The 18,808-nt window shown below is 42.0% G+C and overlaps 1 protein-coding gene across 1 annotated transcript in view; it reads left to right on the forward strand.

Moving 5' to 3' along the window:
- ROR2 (ROR family WNT receptor 2) overlaps positions 1-13,223 on the forward strand; it is a 178,148-nt gene extending 164,925 nt beyond the window's left edge. Inside the window, exons 7-9 of the mRNA XM_084834028.1 lie at positions 2,051-2,296; positions 9,150-9,352; positions 10,178-13,223. Coding sequence (XP_084690154.1) covers positions 2,051-2,296; positions 9,150-9,352; positions 10,178-11,620 — 1,892 coding nt within the window. The 3' untranslated portion in view covers positions 11,621-13,223. The remainder of the gene's footprint in view (positions 1-2,050; positions 2,297-9,149; positions 9,353-10,177) is intronic.
- The last annotated feature ends 5,585 nt before the right edge of the window (positions 13,224-18,808 follow it).

Genomic DNA, 18,808 nt, shown 5'->3' on the forward strand with positions numbered 1-18,808 from the left:
AAGCTTTCAGTCCTGTGTCTGAAAATAACTGACAAAACATTGCATTCTGCATCTACTGAAGTGGGCTCTGGCCACAACAAATTGCCATGGATGCCACAACGAGAGTGTTAATTTTAAGGTGTTGCAAGACTCGTCATTGTTTTGACTTGGATTCTTGGATTGTATAAAGCATGCGTTCTATGTTTATGTTCAAGGTTTTTGACCCACTGGTGTTGCAGTGTGGGGGGTCTCCTGCTCTTGCTTTTCAGGTCTAAATTCACAAGTGAAAGGAGTCAGCTTTGAGAGCAATTAGGCATCTGAAAAGGAATGAATTGAATTGGGCACAGGACGCAAGATGGATGAGTGAAGTCTTGCTTCCCTGGTGAAAAATATGCCTTGATTTGACGTCCTTGTTTTCCGCCCTTACTCCAGTCTATCTTGGAAAGATAAGGGGATTGAAACTAAGAACACAAAAGGCTATGAACTGATAGATCTGTTTTCTTCCATGGAGAAATACATAGGAACAGTCTCATTCCTGAATCCAATGTTTATATGGATTTTGTAAGAGAAATCCATGAGCAGGAGGCCAGACTTTTACCTGTTCCTGACTGCAAATCTTTCCTGTACGATCAGCATGGATTTGTCATTCCAGTGTAATGTTTTTCCATGTGTATTCCTCCATGGTGCAAAAACACATTATATTGCATTTGGCTTTTTCTCTTTCTTGACTGCTTGGGGCTTACTTGGAAGGGGTTGCCATGTGGTGGTGAGAAAGAAGAACAGCAGATGTCAGATCTCTCTTCTACAGCCTCCGTCTGTATGATGTAAACGGTTACTGCCAGAAGAATGCAGATTCTGCCCCAGGCACCTGAGTAACTGCCAGACCTCCCTGGTAGGAAGGGCTGCCCTCACACATACTAACTGCGTTCAGCTTTGTTGTTTTCAGTAAAATGTAGTGTATACAGGATACTCTGGCATAACCTTTACGCTGCTGCAAAGTACTTGCTGCAGTGTTAGGAATCCACCATGGAATAGGCCTGGTGGAAAAGTGAAGGCCTAAAATCTCTGGAAAGGGATTTTCTCTGCCCAAGGAATAACACACGAGAGGCAGCAGGTCTGCCAGTACAGATCACCTTGTCCAAATGGAGCAATTTTTAATGGGATATATAAATATTATGAAACCGGAACAGTTCTATGTTTAGGGAAGTAAAGCAAAACCAGATAGAGAATTAAAATAACGAACAGTGCTTGGGAGATTGAAAGTTGCAAGTTTAATTCACCCAGTAATACAAATAAAAATAAATACCATACAAACACAGTCTAAAAACAATACAATATGAAAAGTGTTCATCTACAAATACACAAAATCTGCTGCCACTCACAGCCTAGAATGATCACCACAAAAGCAGCCTGCAACTGCGCCATAACTAATGTCCGAATGCCTGAGAAAATAAATACATCTTTGCTTTTGGCCAAGAAGATGAGTGTCAGCTCCAGACAAACTTCCTTGAGGAGAACATTCCACAAGCATGGGGATATCACAGAAAAGGCCCGTTGCCATACTGACACCCCCCCCACACACACACATGCCAAGCTTCTCTTGGAGGGGACACACAGTGAAGGGCCTCTGAAGCTGACCTCAGGGACCGTGTAGGTTCATACAGGGAGAGGCCCATCTTGCCAAAGTAATCTATTTGGTTTCTGAATTGCTTCTGTATTGGTATAGCTGATAGGAAAGTCATACATGCTGGGTTATTCTAGGTTGTCTTTGCAAGCTCAGGCCTTTTCGACATCTTTCATTTTGGGATCAAGCAGTTAATCTTACATAGAACCAGATGGGTGTTATATAAAACAGAGACTTAAATCATGTTGAAGCAGATGAGTTTGCTAAGAATGGTTTATACGCAGAGTACTGCACTGCATCATTCTCTGGATTTGCCTTTACCTTACATCCTATCATGTATGGGTAGCCAAATATTAGATTTACTGGGCATATGAAAGTATTTTTCAAGGGAGATGGGATGATTGCTTCCTATTAATCATGTATCTTTTGCAAAATCACTTCTTGCAGATCACCAGTGTTACAATGGCTCTGGAGTAGATTATAGAGGGACTGTTAGTGTCACAAAGTCCGGCCACAATTGTCAGTACTGGGACTCTCAACATCCTCATTCCCATGACTTGACAAGCACAGAATTTCCAGAGCTTGGAGGGGGACATGCATACTGTCGCAATCCTGGAAGCCAGATGGAAGGTCCCTGGTGTTTTACTCAAAACAAAAACGTACGCATGGAACTGTGTGAAGTACCTTCTTGTAGTATGTATTGATTTTTTTCCCTGCTTCTAGAGTGTTTGTAGTAAAAATAGCTATAAAGTGAATCACTCTTAAGGGCCTTTTTTGTTATACTTTTCTAACTGAAATTAATCCAAAATGCTGTTATTTCCTATTAATGCATTGTTTATTCATGGACGCTGAAGCCAGTGGGATTTAGGTGCATGGAGCCAGTGGTCTAGATTGTTGCTGTTGTCCTTCGGTTTGAGGAAAATGAGGCCAAGCACTGGAGAAATCATGCAAGTTTGCAGTGTGGGACAACAAGTTTGCCTAATGATTTTCTCTGAGTCAAGAAAACAATTGTTCAGCCACCCCAATTTTAACCTTGCTGATCATGCATGGGCAGAGATATTTCACCTGGCCCTCTGCCTAGCAGAGTGAGATGTTTCATCTAAGTAGCACACCCTAATCCAGGGACTTTATCCAAGGTAAAAAAGTGGGACTGGGAAGAGACAGAACTACCAGACTTGTAAGATTCCTAGGAGAGGAGAAATAAGAACGAGGCTTGATTTACAGCTCCCTAGCACTGAAATCACAGGATCATAGAATAGTAGTAGGGTTGGAAGGGGCCTATAAGACCATCAAGTCCAACCCTGCGAGAGGAAGACAGCCTCCTCTTTTGCTCTGTTTATTTATACATGGTATGGATGAATATGCTTTGGTACTCTTGACATCTAGCACAACAGCAACATATTCTGTATGTATTCATTGGATTTTTATATTTTTCAATTATTACTTGACACCTTGAGTCTGTCTTGAATGTGATGGGTTCTAAACTGAAAAAAAGAAATAGGTAGAAGTTGCAGGGTAAGAGGTTATGGAAACACTTGTGGGCCTTCCTTTCAAAAATAAATTGCTTTGGTTTAGACTATGCAGATGCTTGCCCAGTTCAGACATAATGCAAGCCATTGTTTAAGTGCTGCAGGAATGACCCTTAGTGAGCCTTGGGCTCACACATTACCCCCTCCACTCCAGTCCTCCGGTGTGGTGGTGAGGCAATTAAAAACATCCAGTACTCCTTTTAACCTAACATCTGACAAGGACAAGCTGTGATTAGTTTAAACTATGGTTTATTTCCACCTTCCCCAACTTGGTGCCGTTCAAATATTTTGGACTACAACTCTCAGTATTCCTGACCATCAGCCATGTTGTCTGGTGCTGGTGGGAGATGATTTCCAAAACATCCGGAGGGCACCAGGTTTATTGGGAAAGCCTGGTTTATTGGGACAAACCAGGATCAAACTGTGGTTTCTGTCAGTTTTGTCGGGAATGGCTGACCACTACCCCATCTAGTGAACCACGTAGTTGCACCTTCTCATGAAAGAGCTTGTTCCACCCAGGCTAGCCATTGGCCTCTCCTGGGCAGGAAGAGGTATAAAGGATTTCCTTTTCCAGCTGAGCCTTGCTTGAGCAGAAGGTCTACCTAAGCTCTACTGTGTCCTGCATTTCTGGTTTCACTGTTGGTTCTGTCTTCTGGCTTATTCTGTGGAACTGTGTCTTGGTTAGTCCTCTGGTCCTGACTGCTCTTCAGTTCCAACTCCTGGTTTGTGCTCTAGATCTTGATTGCTGTTCGATCTTGTCACCAACTTCCAGGCTCCTGACTCTCCAAGGCCCAGCCCTGACAAGTTTAAACTAATCAGAGCTCCCAGTACAGATCTCATGTGAAATTCCAGTAAGCTTAATTCAGGAAGTGGATGCTTCTAATCCCCTCAATGTGGCTGCCCCAGAAGAGGGGAGGGGGGAGCTTGCAAGCCAGAGACATCTTTTTGCAATGCTAGACTATGGCAACCCGGTGCCCTCCAGATATTTCAGACGTAAACTTCTATCAGCCCCAACCAGCATGGCCAATGGTGAGGAATTCTGGGAGTTGTCATCCAAAACATCTGGAAGACACCAGGTTGATAGCTTAACATTATGTCTGAAGCAGGACACGGTTGGTAGCTTGCACTATGAATGTCCTTTAAAAATGTTCTGCATGTGGGTGCAGAATTTTATATTTGGGAGTATATTCTAAAATTTCATCTTACAAATGCCTTGGATAAGTGGAAGCTTGGTGCCCATCTCAAACAAGTACCAATAATACACATTTTTGAGCCACACTAAATTGTTATATCATGGATCACTGCCTTGTTGTGGCGAAGGGGCTTGCGTAACTCAGTGAAGCCATAAGCTATGCTGTGCAGGGCCACCCAAGACGGACAGGTCATGGCAGAGGGTTCTGACAAAATATGGTCCACTGGAGAAGGAAATGGCAACCCACTCCAGTATTCTTGCCAAGAAAACCCCATGGAACGTATCACAAGGCTAAAAGATATGACGCCGGAAGATGAGCTCCTCAGGTCGGAAGGTGTCCAGTATGCTACTGGGGAAGAGCAGAGGGTATTTCCAAGTAGCGCCAGAAAGAGTGAAGCGGCTGGGCCAAACCCGAAAGGACACTCAGCTGTGGATGTGTCTGGTGGTGAAAAGAAAATCCGATGCTGTAAAGAACAATATTGTCTAGGAACTTGGAATGTCAGATCAATGAATCAAGGTAAGCTGGAGGTGGTCAAACATGAGATGGCAAGATTGAACATCGACATCTTGGGAATCAGCGAACTAAAATGGACAGGCAGGGGCGAATTTAATTCAGGTGACCATCATATCTACTGTTGTGGGCAAGAATCCCTTAGAAGAAATGGAGTAGCACTCATAGTCAACAAAAGGGTGGGAAAAGCAGTACTGGGGTACAATCTTAAAAATGATAGAATGATCTCAGTACGAATCCAAGGCAAACCATTCAACATCACAGTAATTCAAGTCTATGCCCCAACCACTGAGGCCGAAGAAGCTGAGGTTGATCGGTTCTATGAAGACCTACAACACCTTCTAGAACTAACACCCAAAAAAGATGTCCTCTTCATCATAGGGAATTGGAATGCTAAAGTAGGAAGTCAAGAAATCACCGGGATAACAGGCAGGCATGGCCTTGGTGTACAAAATGAAGCAGGACAAAAGCTAATAGAGTTTTGCCAAGAGAACATGCTGATCATAGCAAACACTCTTTTCCAACAGCACAAGAGGCGACTCTACACATGGACATCACCAGATGGTCAATATCGAAATCAGATTGATTATGTCCTTTGCAGCCAAAGATGGAGAAGCTCTATACAGTCAGTAAAAACAAGACCTGGAGTTGACTGTGGCTCAGATTATGAGCTGCTTCTTGCAAAATTTCGGCTTAAATTGAAGAACATCGGGAAAACCACTAAACCGTTCAGGTATGACCTAAATCATATCCCTGATGAATATACAGTGGAGGTGAGGAGTAGATTTCAGGGATTAGACCTGATAGACAGAGTGCCTGAGGAACTATGGACGAAGGTCCGTAACATTGTTCAGGAGGCAGCAACGAAATCCGTCCCAAAGAAAAAGAAATGCAAGAAAGCCAAGTGGCTGTCTGATGAGGCTTTACAAGTAGTTGAGGAAAGAAGGGAAGCGAAAAGCAAGGGAGAAAGGGGAAGATATACCCAACTGAATGCAGAGTTCCAGAGAATAGCAAGGAGAGACAAGAAGGCCTTCTTAAATGAACAATGCAAAGAAATCAAGGAAAACAACAGAATGGGAAAGACTAGAGATCTCTTCAAGAAAATCGGAGATCTCAAGGGAACGTTTTGTGCAAAGACGGGCATGATAAAGGACAAAGAAGGCAGGGACCTAACAGAAGCAGATGAGATTAAGAAGAGGTGGCAAGAATACACAGAAGAACTATACAGGAAAGATCTGAGTGTCCCTGATAGCCATGATAGTGCGGTCACTGAACTTGAGCCGGACATCCTAGAGAGTGAAGTCAAGTGGGCCTTAGGAAGCATTAGTAACAACAAAGCTAGCGGAGATGACAGTATTCCAGCTGAACTATTTAAAATCCTAAAAGATGATGCTGTTAAAGTGCTGCATTCAATATGCCAACAAATCTGGAACACTCAACAGTGGCCACAAGACTGGAAAAGGTCAGTTCACATTCCAATTCCAAAGAAGGGCAACGCCAAAGAGTGTTCAAACTACCTTACAATTGCGCTCATTTCACATGCCAGCAAGGTGATGCTCAAAATCCTACAAGCTAGGCTTCAGCAGTATGCGAACCGAGAACTACCGGAAGTACAAGCTGGGTTTAGAAGAGGCAGAGGAACTAGAGATCAAATCGCCAACATTCGCTGCATCATGGAGAAAGCAAGAGAATTCCAGAAAAACGTCTATTTCTGCTTCAGTGACTACGCTAAAGCCTTTGATTGTGTGGATCACAACAAACTGTGGCAAATTCTTAAAGTGATGGGAGTACTAGACTACCTTACCTGTCTCCTGAGAAACCTGTACGAGGGTCAAGAAGCAACAGTAAGAACCAGACATGGAACAACCGATTGGTTCAAAATTGGGAAAGGAGTATGACAAGGCTGCATATTGTCACCCTGCTTATTTAACTTATATGCAGAGTACATCATGAGAAATGCCGGGTTGGATGAATCAGAGGTCGGAATTAAGATTGCCGGGAGAATTATCAACAACCTCCGATATGCAGACGATACCACCCTAATGGCAGAAAGCGAAGAGGATCTCAAGAGCCTCTTGTTGAGGGTGAAAGAGGAGAGTGCAAAAGCTGGTTTGAAACTCAACATTAAAAAAACTAAGATCATGTCATCTGGCCCTATCACTTCCTGGCATATAGAAGGGGAAGAAATGGAAGCAGTGACAGATTTTACTTTCTTCGGCTCCAAGATCACCGCAGACGGTGACTGTAGCCATGAAATTAAAAGACGCTTGCTCCTTGGGAGGAAAGCTATGGCAAACCTAGACAGCATAGTAAGGAGCAGAGACATCACCTTGCCGACAAAGGTCCGTCTAATCAAAGCTATGGTTTTCCCAGTAGTGATGTATGGCTGTGAGAGCTGGACTATAAGGAAGGCTGAGCGCCGAAGAATTGATGCTTTCGAACTGTGGTGCTGGAGAAGACTCTTACGAGTCCCCTGGACTGCAAGGAGGTCACATCAGTCCATCCTAAAGGAAATCAACCCTGAGTGCTCATTGGAAGGACAGATAATGAAGGTGAAGCTCCAATATTTTGGCCACCTAATGCGAAGAGAAAACTCCCTGGAAAAGACCCTGATGCTGGGAAAGACTGAAGGCAAAAGGAGAAGGGGACGGCAGAGGATGAGATGGCTAGATAGCATCATGGATGCAATGAATATGAACTTGAGCACGCTCCGGGAGAGAGCGCAGGACAGGAAGGCCTGGCGTGCTATGGTCCATGGGGTCACGAAGAGTCGGACACGACTGAACGACTGAACAACAACAAAATTGTTATAAAGGGATGAGCTTCACAGCAATATGATGTGAGGGGTCTTCCTAGATGGTACTACCTCAGATGTCAGGTGGGAATTGGATAATGTTTTTGAATAATTCCTCATCCTGATGTACTACTGCATATTAATATTTTAATTGCTGCTATTTTATTATTAGTCATTTGTTGTTTTTAACTTTGCTTTTATTTTTGTCGGATTGTATTTCCCTGTTTTTCTGTGAGCTGCTTTCATTGTTTTTTCATTAAAGCAGGCTATAACTATTAAACTAAACTAAACATGATCCAAGGACTGTAACACATGATTTTGCTTAACAGATAAATTAATTGGTTTTCTGTGAATTTTATACAGTTTTCATAGGGAGTACTTTTTTACAATTTGGCTTTTTAATGAGGGTCACCGACTATCATACGTTTATCTCAAGCCTTAAATTTTGAGATTTGGATTCCTACTGTTATAGTTTAGGACAGCAAATGAGTTTGGATTTAGTGCGTAACAGGAATCACTGATAAGTTACAAGGTTAAACTATAGAAATGCGTAATTGCTGGTTACTGTATTTGTGTTCATTTGTTGTGTTTGTGAATAAGTGCTGAGGATGCTCTAGTGCAGCCTGCCTTATTTACTTCAGTGGAGAATTAATTCGGGATGTGCATATGAAGCTGCTGCCTTTTCTATTGAAATGAATGGGGTAGTCCTTGTGGGTGCAAAAGTTCTGCACACATCAGACTCCAGTACCAGGAGCAAAGCCCTAGACCTTGATAAGGCAGTGGTTTAGTATTGTGCCCTATTTAAAGCAGTCCATAGAAGTGCTTGTTGAATTATATTTTAACAGCATGTTTACGTGGAAGTAAGTCCCATTGCATTCAGTGGGGCTTAGTCCCTGATACGTTTTCAGATCATAATCTCTGTGCCCCCCCCCCCCGCATTGCAGGCTCTACCACCCCCTGTTGTCCCCCCTCAAATACTTTAAGAAAATATTTTTTTGCAGGGGGAGGCATCTGTAGTGGCTACAGAGTGGTTTGCCACTAAACTTCAGCAGCAAACTCACAATTTCAGCAGGTCGGGGGGGCACCCTGCAAACTGCACCCTGCACTGGGGATCCTGGGGTCAAAAATGGCCCCCAGGCCTCCAGAGGTTGCCCAGCCCTGTCATAAGCAAATACATTGTTCTTTACTTGGGAATTTGGAAATTCCATTTAAAGGGATTTGGAAAGGTCCATTTAAAAGTATTTGGAAAGTCCATTTAAAGAGGTTTATGTATCTATGGCCAGTGAATATCAGGAGCACAAACTGGTTGGATCTGTACATCTTGTATTTCTTTTGAGTACCAACTCCTTTGAATCATAGTCATCATTTAGACTTGGGAATATTGATTAATGCAATTTTTCTTCTCCCTACAAGTGTGTTTATGTGAACTTAAGTTTAATCTCTTAATGCTAGTTGTATTTTGTGTTTGCATCTTGAATGTTTGCACCATCTGAAAACGTGAAATACTTTAATCTAAATAGGTCCACGTGACAGCAGCAAAATGGGGATCCTCTACATCCTTGTTCCCAGCATAGCCATTCCTTTGGTTATTGCCTGCCTTTTCTTCTTGGTGTGCATGTGCAGAAACAAGCAGAAGGCATCTGCTACTACTCCACAGCGTCGGCAGCTGATGGCATCTCCTAGCCAGGACATGGAAATGCCTCTCATTAATCAGCATAAACAGGTATAATTTAAAAACGCACGCACCATGTTTATTCAACACAACCAGTGATTTTAAAGTCTTCAGTAACTAGATGTTCAAACTGAAATCTATTGGCTGTATCACAGTCTTCCAGTGTGTTCCTGCCATTTACTGCTTTCTCAGTTGTTTGACCGAAGCCCAGGTGCAGAAAAATACCAAGGCAGTAAAAGCGTTGTGAAAGAAACTGCAAATTTCAGCTGCTTTGATATGGAATGTAACCAAAGCCTTTACTTTTGACTTGAGTTAGGTACACATCCAAGTTCATTACTCCATGTCACCAGCCACCTGAAATGCCATTTTTTGGTAGAAAGGCAGGGTGCAAATCAAATCAAATCAATCCATAAAATGCTTTGATATCCTTTCAAACTTATGACTTCAGAGGCCAGTGCTTCTGACTTCTAAGGGAAGTATAATGAGCATTTTGTGGAAGAGTAACATCAACATTTTTTTTAACATGAAAAGCTGATAGTCCTCAGAATCGTAGAGTTGGAGGGGACTTCCAAAGTCATCTAGTCCAACCTCTTTCCAGTGCAGGAAAACTGCTGCTATAGGCTCTATGATAGGTGGGCATCCTATCTTGTTTATGAAAAGAATAGTGGTCTGTTCTGCATGCTGCATTGGTCAGTTGAAATACTCTGATCTGAAATATTTTATTATTTGAGTTGGAAAAAAACCCCAAGTGAGACGAATTAACATAAGTTGAAAGTGCACTTTGATCCAAAGCTTTTTTCTTGAGGGAACCTTCTAACAATTTGTATGCTTTCTGTTAATTTGAAACAATAAGACATTTTGTCTCTTTACTTTCAGACTAAACTAAAAGAGATCAGTCTCTCCACTGTGAGATTTATGGAAGAGTTAGGTGAAGAAAAGTTCGGAAAAGTTTATAAGGGTCACCTGTTTGGTACAACTCCAGGAGAGCAAACACAAACAGTGGCCATCAAAACACTGAAGGATAAAGCAGACCTAAGCCTCCGAGAAGAATTTAAACATGAAGCAATGATGAGGTCAAGATTACAGCACCCAAATATAGTTTGCTTACTGGGAATAGTGACCAAAGAACAGCCCATCAGTATGATTTTTAGCTATTGTTCCCATAGCGATCTCCATGAGTTTTTAGTTATGAGATCCCCTCACTCTGATGTTGGCAGCACCGATGATGACAAGACAGTGAAGTCTACGTTGGAGCCAGCTGATTTTTTTCATATTGTGACTCAGATAGCAGCAGGAATGGAATACCTCTCAAGCCACCATGTTGTGCACAAAGACTTGGCCACTCGAAATGTACTGGTGTTTGACAAACTCAGTGTAAAAATATCTGATTTAGGTCTTTTCAGGGAGGTTTATTCTGCTGACTACTATAAACTCATGGGCAATAATCCGCTCCCTATACGATGGATGTCCCCCGAGGCGATCATGTATGGCAAGTTTTCCATTGATTCAGACATCTGGTCATATGGAGTGGTGTTGTGGGAGATCTTCAGCTATGGCTTGCAGCCTTACTGTGGCTATTCCAACCAAGATGTCATTGAGATGATAAGAAATCGGCAGGTTTTGCCATGTCCTGATGACTGCCCTGCATGGATGTACTCATTGATGTTAGAATGTTGGAATGAATTTCCCAACAGAAGACCAAGATTTAAAGACATCCACAACAGACTGCGAACATGGGGAAACCTGTCTAATTACAACAGTTCTGCACAAACCTCTGGTGCAAGCAATACCACACAAACCAGTTCCCTCAGCACAAGCCCTGTGAGTAATGTCAGCAACACGAGATATGTTGGACCAAAGCAGAAAACACAAGCTTTCCCTCAGCCACAGTTCATACCAATGAAAGGACAGATACGACCAATGGTCCCACCTCCTCAGCTCTACATTCCTGTCAATGGCTACCAACCAATGCCTGCCTATGGGGCCTATTTGCCAAATTTTTATCCTGTCCAAATCCCAATGCAGATGGCTCCCCAACAGATGGCTCCCCAGATGATTCCAAAACCAGGATCTCATCATAGTGGGAGTGGTTCCACGAGTACAGGATACGTAACAACAGCCCCCTCCAATGCTTCTGTGGCCGACAGGGCTGCTCTGCTGTCTGAAGGCACAGAAGATGTACACAATGTGACAGAAGATGTTGTTCAGAGTCTGGTCCAGGAAGAGGAAGAAGAGGAAGGCTCAGTGCCTGAAACAGAATTATTGGGTGATAATGACACTCTTCAGATGGATGAGGCAGAGTTTCAGTCAGAAGCCTAGGATGTTGCCTTATTACAAAGACAAAACTGGACATCTCTTCAGGACGCTGGAGACTATAGTCGTTTTGACTTGTATAATCAATGTTTTCTTCAGACTCTTACCCACAACTACGAATCTGAAACCACATAAAATAAGCAATAATGACGTACCATGTTTGTGGACTTTTCTTTTTTAGCAGGTATTTGCAAACGTGAAGATATGAAATTGCTGTTATTAAATCTAGGGTTGATTGCAGTCCTTGCAGGGAGGCTGCTTTTATAATATACTGTTGCTGTGCAACATATAGTGGAAATGCATTGCACATCATGTATATCTTGAACTCTGATTGTAATTTTTTTTAATGAATTCTGGTTAAATCAGGAACCAGAAAAAGAGCTGAATCACACTAAGACACAGGGGGTTGTTCTGCATGTGAAGAGGTGCCCAGTGTGTAATGCACATCCTGTTTATCTCACTGATTCAATAGATTTGCAAGGATGTTATTCAGATATGCATAAGACACAGGTAAGAATATGTTCTAAATTAGAAATACAGCTAGAGTTCAGGTGAGAAAGCAGAATGACATGCATGCATTTCTCTCAGTAACTGAGCATTGCAACATTTTCCTGCACAAATCAGTTAATTTCTTTTGCAAATGAATGGACGTCTGACAAATGTTTTAGCAGGAAATATATATTTGCTACCCAAAAGAAATGACAGGGTAGGCTATGCACTAACTTAACAAGCCAACCTCTTTTGTCTGTTTGTGGTCAAATTTTGATAAAGGGCCCAGAAATACATTAGCACATTTTATTGATCTCATTGATCAGTAAGAATTTTAAACTTATTTTGCTTTTCGATAAGATGGTGCTAGAAAACTACACACACAGCCTTCTTTGTTTAAAAAAAATATTTTTAGTGATTGTAGATCTTTAAAGACCAAAAATAAGCAATATTGTACAGAATGTGTGTGTGTTTAATGCTGTTTTGTGAGATGAGTCATGTACAGACTTTGAAATGTAATTTATGTTTTGTTACATTTTATATGTGTGTGTTTTGTTTTCATTGCAGCATTTGGATCTTTGAAAAGAATGCCTATATAATTTAACCGTTTACATTATGATTTGTAATATTTTATTGGGATTGGAATTTGTACGCTTTGGTATGTTGATAAAATTGGTCCATACATTTCATAGCCATTTCTGCAATACAAATTCTCCCTGAGTTATTTTATAATGTAGCTACACATACATTATAGTCCTTGGCTGTAAATCCAACATGTGGACTATCTAACAAAGCAGCACATAAATATTTGATTAATTTTAACACGTTGTAAAAATAAATAAGTACACTGTAGAAGTGGAAACTCATAGGTTTCCCTTATGTTTTACCATGTGAACTGTGCCTTCTCTAAGTACATTTGGATTCACTTGAGGGTGTATCTTTGTGATCTCTGCAGCCCATGTTTGTGGCAGGAGCTGCTTTACTGGTTTCCAGTTTCTCTCTTGAAATTGGCTATGCACTGGTAGGTAACAATGAAAAGCTCTCTTGCTTGTTAATATAAATGCGAGTTGGAGACTATTAATAAATCATACAAATAAATGTGGAGTTTACTTACTTTTTTAACTGTGGAGCTTTGATACTATAATGTTATCTTATGTACACTGAAATGGCAGTACAAATAAAGTTGTAAGTCCAGAGATATATACTGTAGTGGGGGGGGGGGAGAGAGAGAGAGAGAGACTGATTCATCAAGATTTTTTTTAAAAAATGAATCATTATGGTACTTTGTTCTTTTTAACCCTCCCCCAACTCTCTCCCTGCCCCTCAACTTCTATAATTATAACACAAGACAAAGCAAAAGAACAAATAAGATAAAGGAAATGGGGGGGGGGGATGGAGGGCTGTATGATATCTTTGGCCCCCTAATGATAAATCTTCATATGCCTCAAGATATTGTCTCCAATTTCTTCTTAAGGTGACTTGGTGCCCACTTCTGTGCTACATTGCCCTCTCAGGTCACTCAGGTTTGTTTGAATTAGTGACTTACAGGCCAGCAGTACCTTGTGCACTCTTAACTCAATGGAAACTACATTGATGTTTAAATATTTCCCAGTTCTCCAGAATATATCCTAGAATAACTGTCTTAAAGTTAATATTAGCCAGAACTAGAATTGCATAACCTAGTGGGTTTCCAACATCATACCAGAAAGATGTTACCATAAGGCAACTCCATAACCCATGCATCACTGTGGCTTCTGATTTATTGGATCTACCCATTATAGAAAACATTTCAGTAGTTAGTTTAATCAATTTTTTTGTTGGACTAATCACAGTCACAAATCTAAATAAGAGGAAGAAATTGTCTGAAGAGATGCTTCCAGTTCTTTGTGAAATATATATATGCTAGACTCCACATTCTACTTGGTGTGTAAATGTAAGTTTTATTTAGGTGGCTATATGAGAAAGTTGCAGGTCTTCTGATTTTTAGAACCTCAGCCAGTGGTGGGGCATCTGTCATGGCAAGAGTGGTCCCAATTCCATCTTTAGCAAATTCATAAGCTTCTAGTGTTTGCTTCTTGTTCAGGCTTGGTGTCCAAATTTATCTACTAAACCTCCTGTAAACAATATTAATTCTTGAGTTTCTAGTGGACTGTACTTCACATTTGATCTGTGCTGGCCAAATTAATTTTTGTCCCACCATTTTTAAGGCTGGGTTTCCCCAAAGAAACACTCCTTTTGTGTATGGGTCAAAACTCACTATATTACCAATTTTCATGCAGTTCTTCATTGCTTCAAAGATAATGGGGTGACCACAAAGGGGTCACCCCATTATCAAGCAAAGGGGCATCAACTCCTGGAAGTGGTTTAAGAAGTGTTTGCTTTATCACTACCCATGCTTGAAGGATGTCTTGTTTGTCTTTCTGCCATTTCTATGGCTTTTCCCCCCAAAAGGAAAAAAAAAGCAGTATGATAAACTGATAGCAAGATTAATTACATCTAGATAGCAAAACATTTTGTAAAATTTGTGGTATCTTATATAATCAAACACCTCTCCAACTTTAAATTCTTATATAGAGTTTTGTAAAGAGTGAACCTTCAGCTTCACTCTTCATTCATCACATTCCTGCAGCTTCTTAAATATGGTATATGGAAGTACGATCCCCTTCATGGATTACTGCCTTGTTGTGGTGAAGGGGCTTGCATAACTCAGTGAAGCCATAAGCTATGCCGTGCAGGGCCACCCAAGATGGACAGGTCATGGCGGAGAGTTCTGACAAAATGTGGTCCACTGGAGAAGGAAATGGCAACCCACTCCAGTATTCTTGCCAAGAAAACCCCATGGAACGTATCACAAGGCGAAAAGAGATGACGCCGGAAGATGAGCACCTCAGGTCGGAAGGTGTCCAATATACTACTGGGGAAGAGCAGAGGGTATTTCCAAGTAGCGCCAGAAAGAGTGAAGCGGCTGGGCCAAACCCGAAAGGACACTCAGCTGTGGATGTGTCTGGTGGTGAAAAGAAAATCCGATGCTGTAAAGAACAATATTGTCTAGGAACTTGGAATGTCAGATCAATGAATCAAGGTAAGCTGGAGGTGGTCAAACATGAGATGGCGAGACTGAACATCGACATCTTGGGAATCAGCGAACTCAAATGGACAGGCATGGGTGAATTTAATTCAGGTGACCATCATATCTACTACTGTGGGCAAGAATCCCTTAGAAGAAATGGAGTAGTACTCATAGTCAACAAAAGGGTGGGAAAAGCAGTACTGGGGTACAATCTCAAAAACGATAGAATGATCTCAGTATGAATCCAAGGCAAACCATTCAACATCACAGTAATTCAAGTCTATGCCCCAACCACTGATGCCGAAGAAGCTGAGGTTGATCGATTCTATGAAGACCTACAACACCTTCTAGAACTAACACCCAAAAAAGATGTCCTCTTCATCATAGGGGATTGGAATGCTAAAGTAGGAAGTCAAGAAATCACCGGGATAACAGGCAAGCATGGCCTTGGTGTACAAAATGAAGCAGGACAAAAGCTAATAGAGTTTTGCCAAGAGAACATGCTGATCATAGCAAACACTCTTTTCCAACAGCACAAGAGGCGACTCTACACATGGACATCACCAGATGGTCAATATCGAAATCAGATTGATTATGTCCTTTGCAGCCAGAGATGGAGAAGCTCTATACAGTCAGTCAAAACAAGACCTGGAGCTGACTGTGGCTCAGATCATGAGCTTCTTGTTGCAAAATTTCGGCTTAAATTGAAGAATGTAGGGAAAACCACTCAACCATTCAGGTATGACCTAAATCATATCCCTGATGAATATACAGTGGAGGTGAGGAATAGTTTTCAGGGATTAGACCTGATAGACAGAGTGCCTGAGGAACTATGGATGGAGGTCCGTAACATTGTTCAGGAGGCAGCAACGAAATCCATCCCAAAGAAAAAGAAATGCAAGAAAGCCAAGTGGCTGTCTGAGGAGGCTTTACAAGTAGGTGAGGAAAGAAGGGAAGCGAAAAGCAAGGGAGAAAGGGGAAGATATATCCAACTGAATGCCGAGTTCCAGAGAATAGCAAGGAGAGACAAGAAGGCCTTCTTAAATGAACAATGCAAAGAAATCGAGGAAAACAACAGAATGGGAAAGACTAGAGATCTCTTCAAGAAAATCGGAGATCTCAAGGGAACGTTTTGTGCAAAGACAGGCATGATACAGGACAAAGAAGGCAGGGACATAACAGAAGCAGATGAGATTGAGAAGAGGTGGAAAGAATACACAGAAGAATTATACAGGAAAGATCTGAATGTCCCTGATAGCCATGATAGTGCGGTCACTGAACTTGAGCCGGACATCCTCGAGAGTGAAGTCAAGTGGGCCTTAGGAAGCATTAGTAACAACAAAGCTAGCGGAGATGACAGTATTCCAGCTGAACTATTTAAAATCCTAAAAGATGATGCTGTTAAAGTGCTGCACTCAATATGCCAACAAATTTGGAACACTCAACAGTGGCCACAAGAATGGAAAAGGTCAGTTTACATTCCAATTCCAAAGAAGGGCAACGCCAAAGAGTGTTCAAACTACCACACAATTGCGCTCATTTCACATGCCAGCAAGGTGATGCTCAAAATCCTACAAGCTAGGCTTCAGCAGTATGTGAACTGAGAACTACCGGAAGTACAAGCTGAGTTTCGAAGAGGCAGAGGAACTAGAGATCAAATCTCCAACATTCGCTGGATCATGGAGAAAGCAAGAGAATTCCAGAAAAACGTCTCTTTCTGCTTCATTGACTACACTAAAGCCTTTGATTGTGTGGATCACAACAAACTGTGGCAAATTCTTAAAAGTGATGGGAATACCAGACCACCTTACCTGACTCCTGAGAAACCTATACGAGGGTCAAGAAGCAACAGTAAGAACCAGACATGGAACAACCGATTGGTTCAAAATTGGGAAAGGAGTACGACAAGGCTGCATATTGTCACCCTGCTTATTTAACTTATATGCAGAATACCTCATGAGAAACACTGGGTTGGATGAATCACAGGTCGGAATTAAGATTGCCGGGAGAATTATCAACAACCTCCGATTTGCAGATGATGCCACCCTAATGGCAGAAAGCGAAGAGGATCTAAAGAGCCTCTTGTTGAGGGTGAAAGAGGAGAGTGCAAAAGCTGGTTTGAAACTCAACATTACAAAAACTAAGATCATGGCATATGGCCCCATCACTTCCTGGCATATAGAAGGGGAAGAAATGGAAGCTGTGACAGATTTTACTTTCTTGGGCTCCAAGATCACCGCAGACGGTGACTGTAGCCATGAAATTAAAAGACGCTTGCTCCTTGGGAGGAAAGCTATGGCAAACCTAGACAGCATAGTAAGAAGCAGAGACATCACCTTGCCGACAAAGGTCTGTCTAATCAAAGCTATGGTTTTCCCAGTAGTAATGTATGGCTGTGAGAGCTGGACTATAAGGAAGGCTGAGCGCCGAAGAATTGATGCTTTCGAACTGTGGTGCTGGAGAAGACTCTTACGAGTCCCCTGGATTGCAAGGAGGTCCAGTCAGTCCATCCTAAAGGAAATCAACCCTGAGTGCTCATTGGAAGGACAGATCCTGAAGCTGAAGCTCAAATATTTTGGCCACCTAATGCGAAGAGAAAACTCTCTGGAAAAGACCCTGATGCTGGGAAAGACTGAAGGCAAAAGGAGAAGGGGACGGCAGAGGATGAGATGGCTAGATAGCATCACCGATGCAATGAATATGAACTTGAGCACGCTCCGGGAGAGAGCGCAGGACAGGAAGGCCTGGCGTGCTATGGTCCATGGGGTCACGAAGAGTTGGACACGACTGAACGACTGAACAACAACAACAATGGAAGTATGATAACTCACTTGTGCTTCATTGTTCCCATTGTATTGTAATGTACAAAAATGTCCTAAGTGTGTATGTTTGGGTAGGTGGGTGGCAGGGGAAGGTTGATTCCCGTTTTTTAAAATGGATTTGATGGAGAAAATATCATGATCCATATGCTGAAGCTCTGCACATGAACAGCTTGCATATAGAGACAACTTCCATAGGAAACCATTATATGGAACATCTGAGCCAGTGTGGTGTAGTGGCTAGAGTGCTGGACTGGGAATCGGGAGATCCGGGGTCTAATCCCCACTCGGCCATGGAAGCTCACTGGGTGACTTTGGGCCAGTCACAGACTCTCAGCCCAACCCACTTCACAGGGTTGTTGTTGTGAGGATAAAATGGAGGAAGGAGGAGGATCATGTATGCTGCCTTGAGTTCCTTGGAGGAAAAAAGGCGGGATATAAATGCAATAAATAAATAAATAAATATCTGCATGCCAGCCCTTCCTTTGTAGGTCATACTGGGTAATATGCTTCTGTTGAACAACTGGGTAACCACCTTTTGCATCTGCCCTTTATCTTCCCACTTTGATAGTCTTGGGAAATGAGCAGAAAGAGCAGGAGCCACTTGAAGAACCACAGTTACAGGTGAGGCTCTTTTAATGAAAAAGGGTCTGAAGTCAATAGAAGTCTTCAATAGTTAAAAAGAGTCAGCAAATACTTCACCCTGTTGTGAAATGCTTTCGACATTGTATTCAATGTATTGAAATACACTTAATACGCTAGTTTCAAGGAATAGCTTCCAACATATATGCTCCAGATAGAAATGCTAGATTTCCT

This window comes from Heloderma suspectum, chromosome 2 (genome assembly GCF_057233095.1).
Source record: "Heloderma suspectum isolate Gila_16-S chromosome 2, 16-S_ref, whole genome shotgun sequence".
NCBI classification, from domain to species: Eukaryota; Metazoa; Chordata; class Lepidosauria; order Squamata; family Helodermatidae; genus Heloderma; species Heloderma suspectum.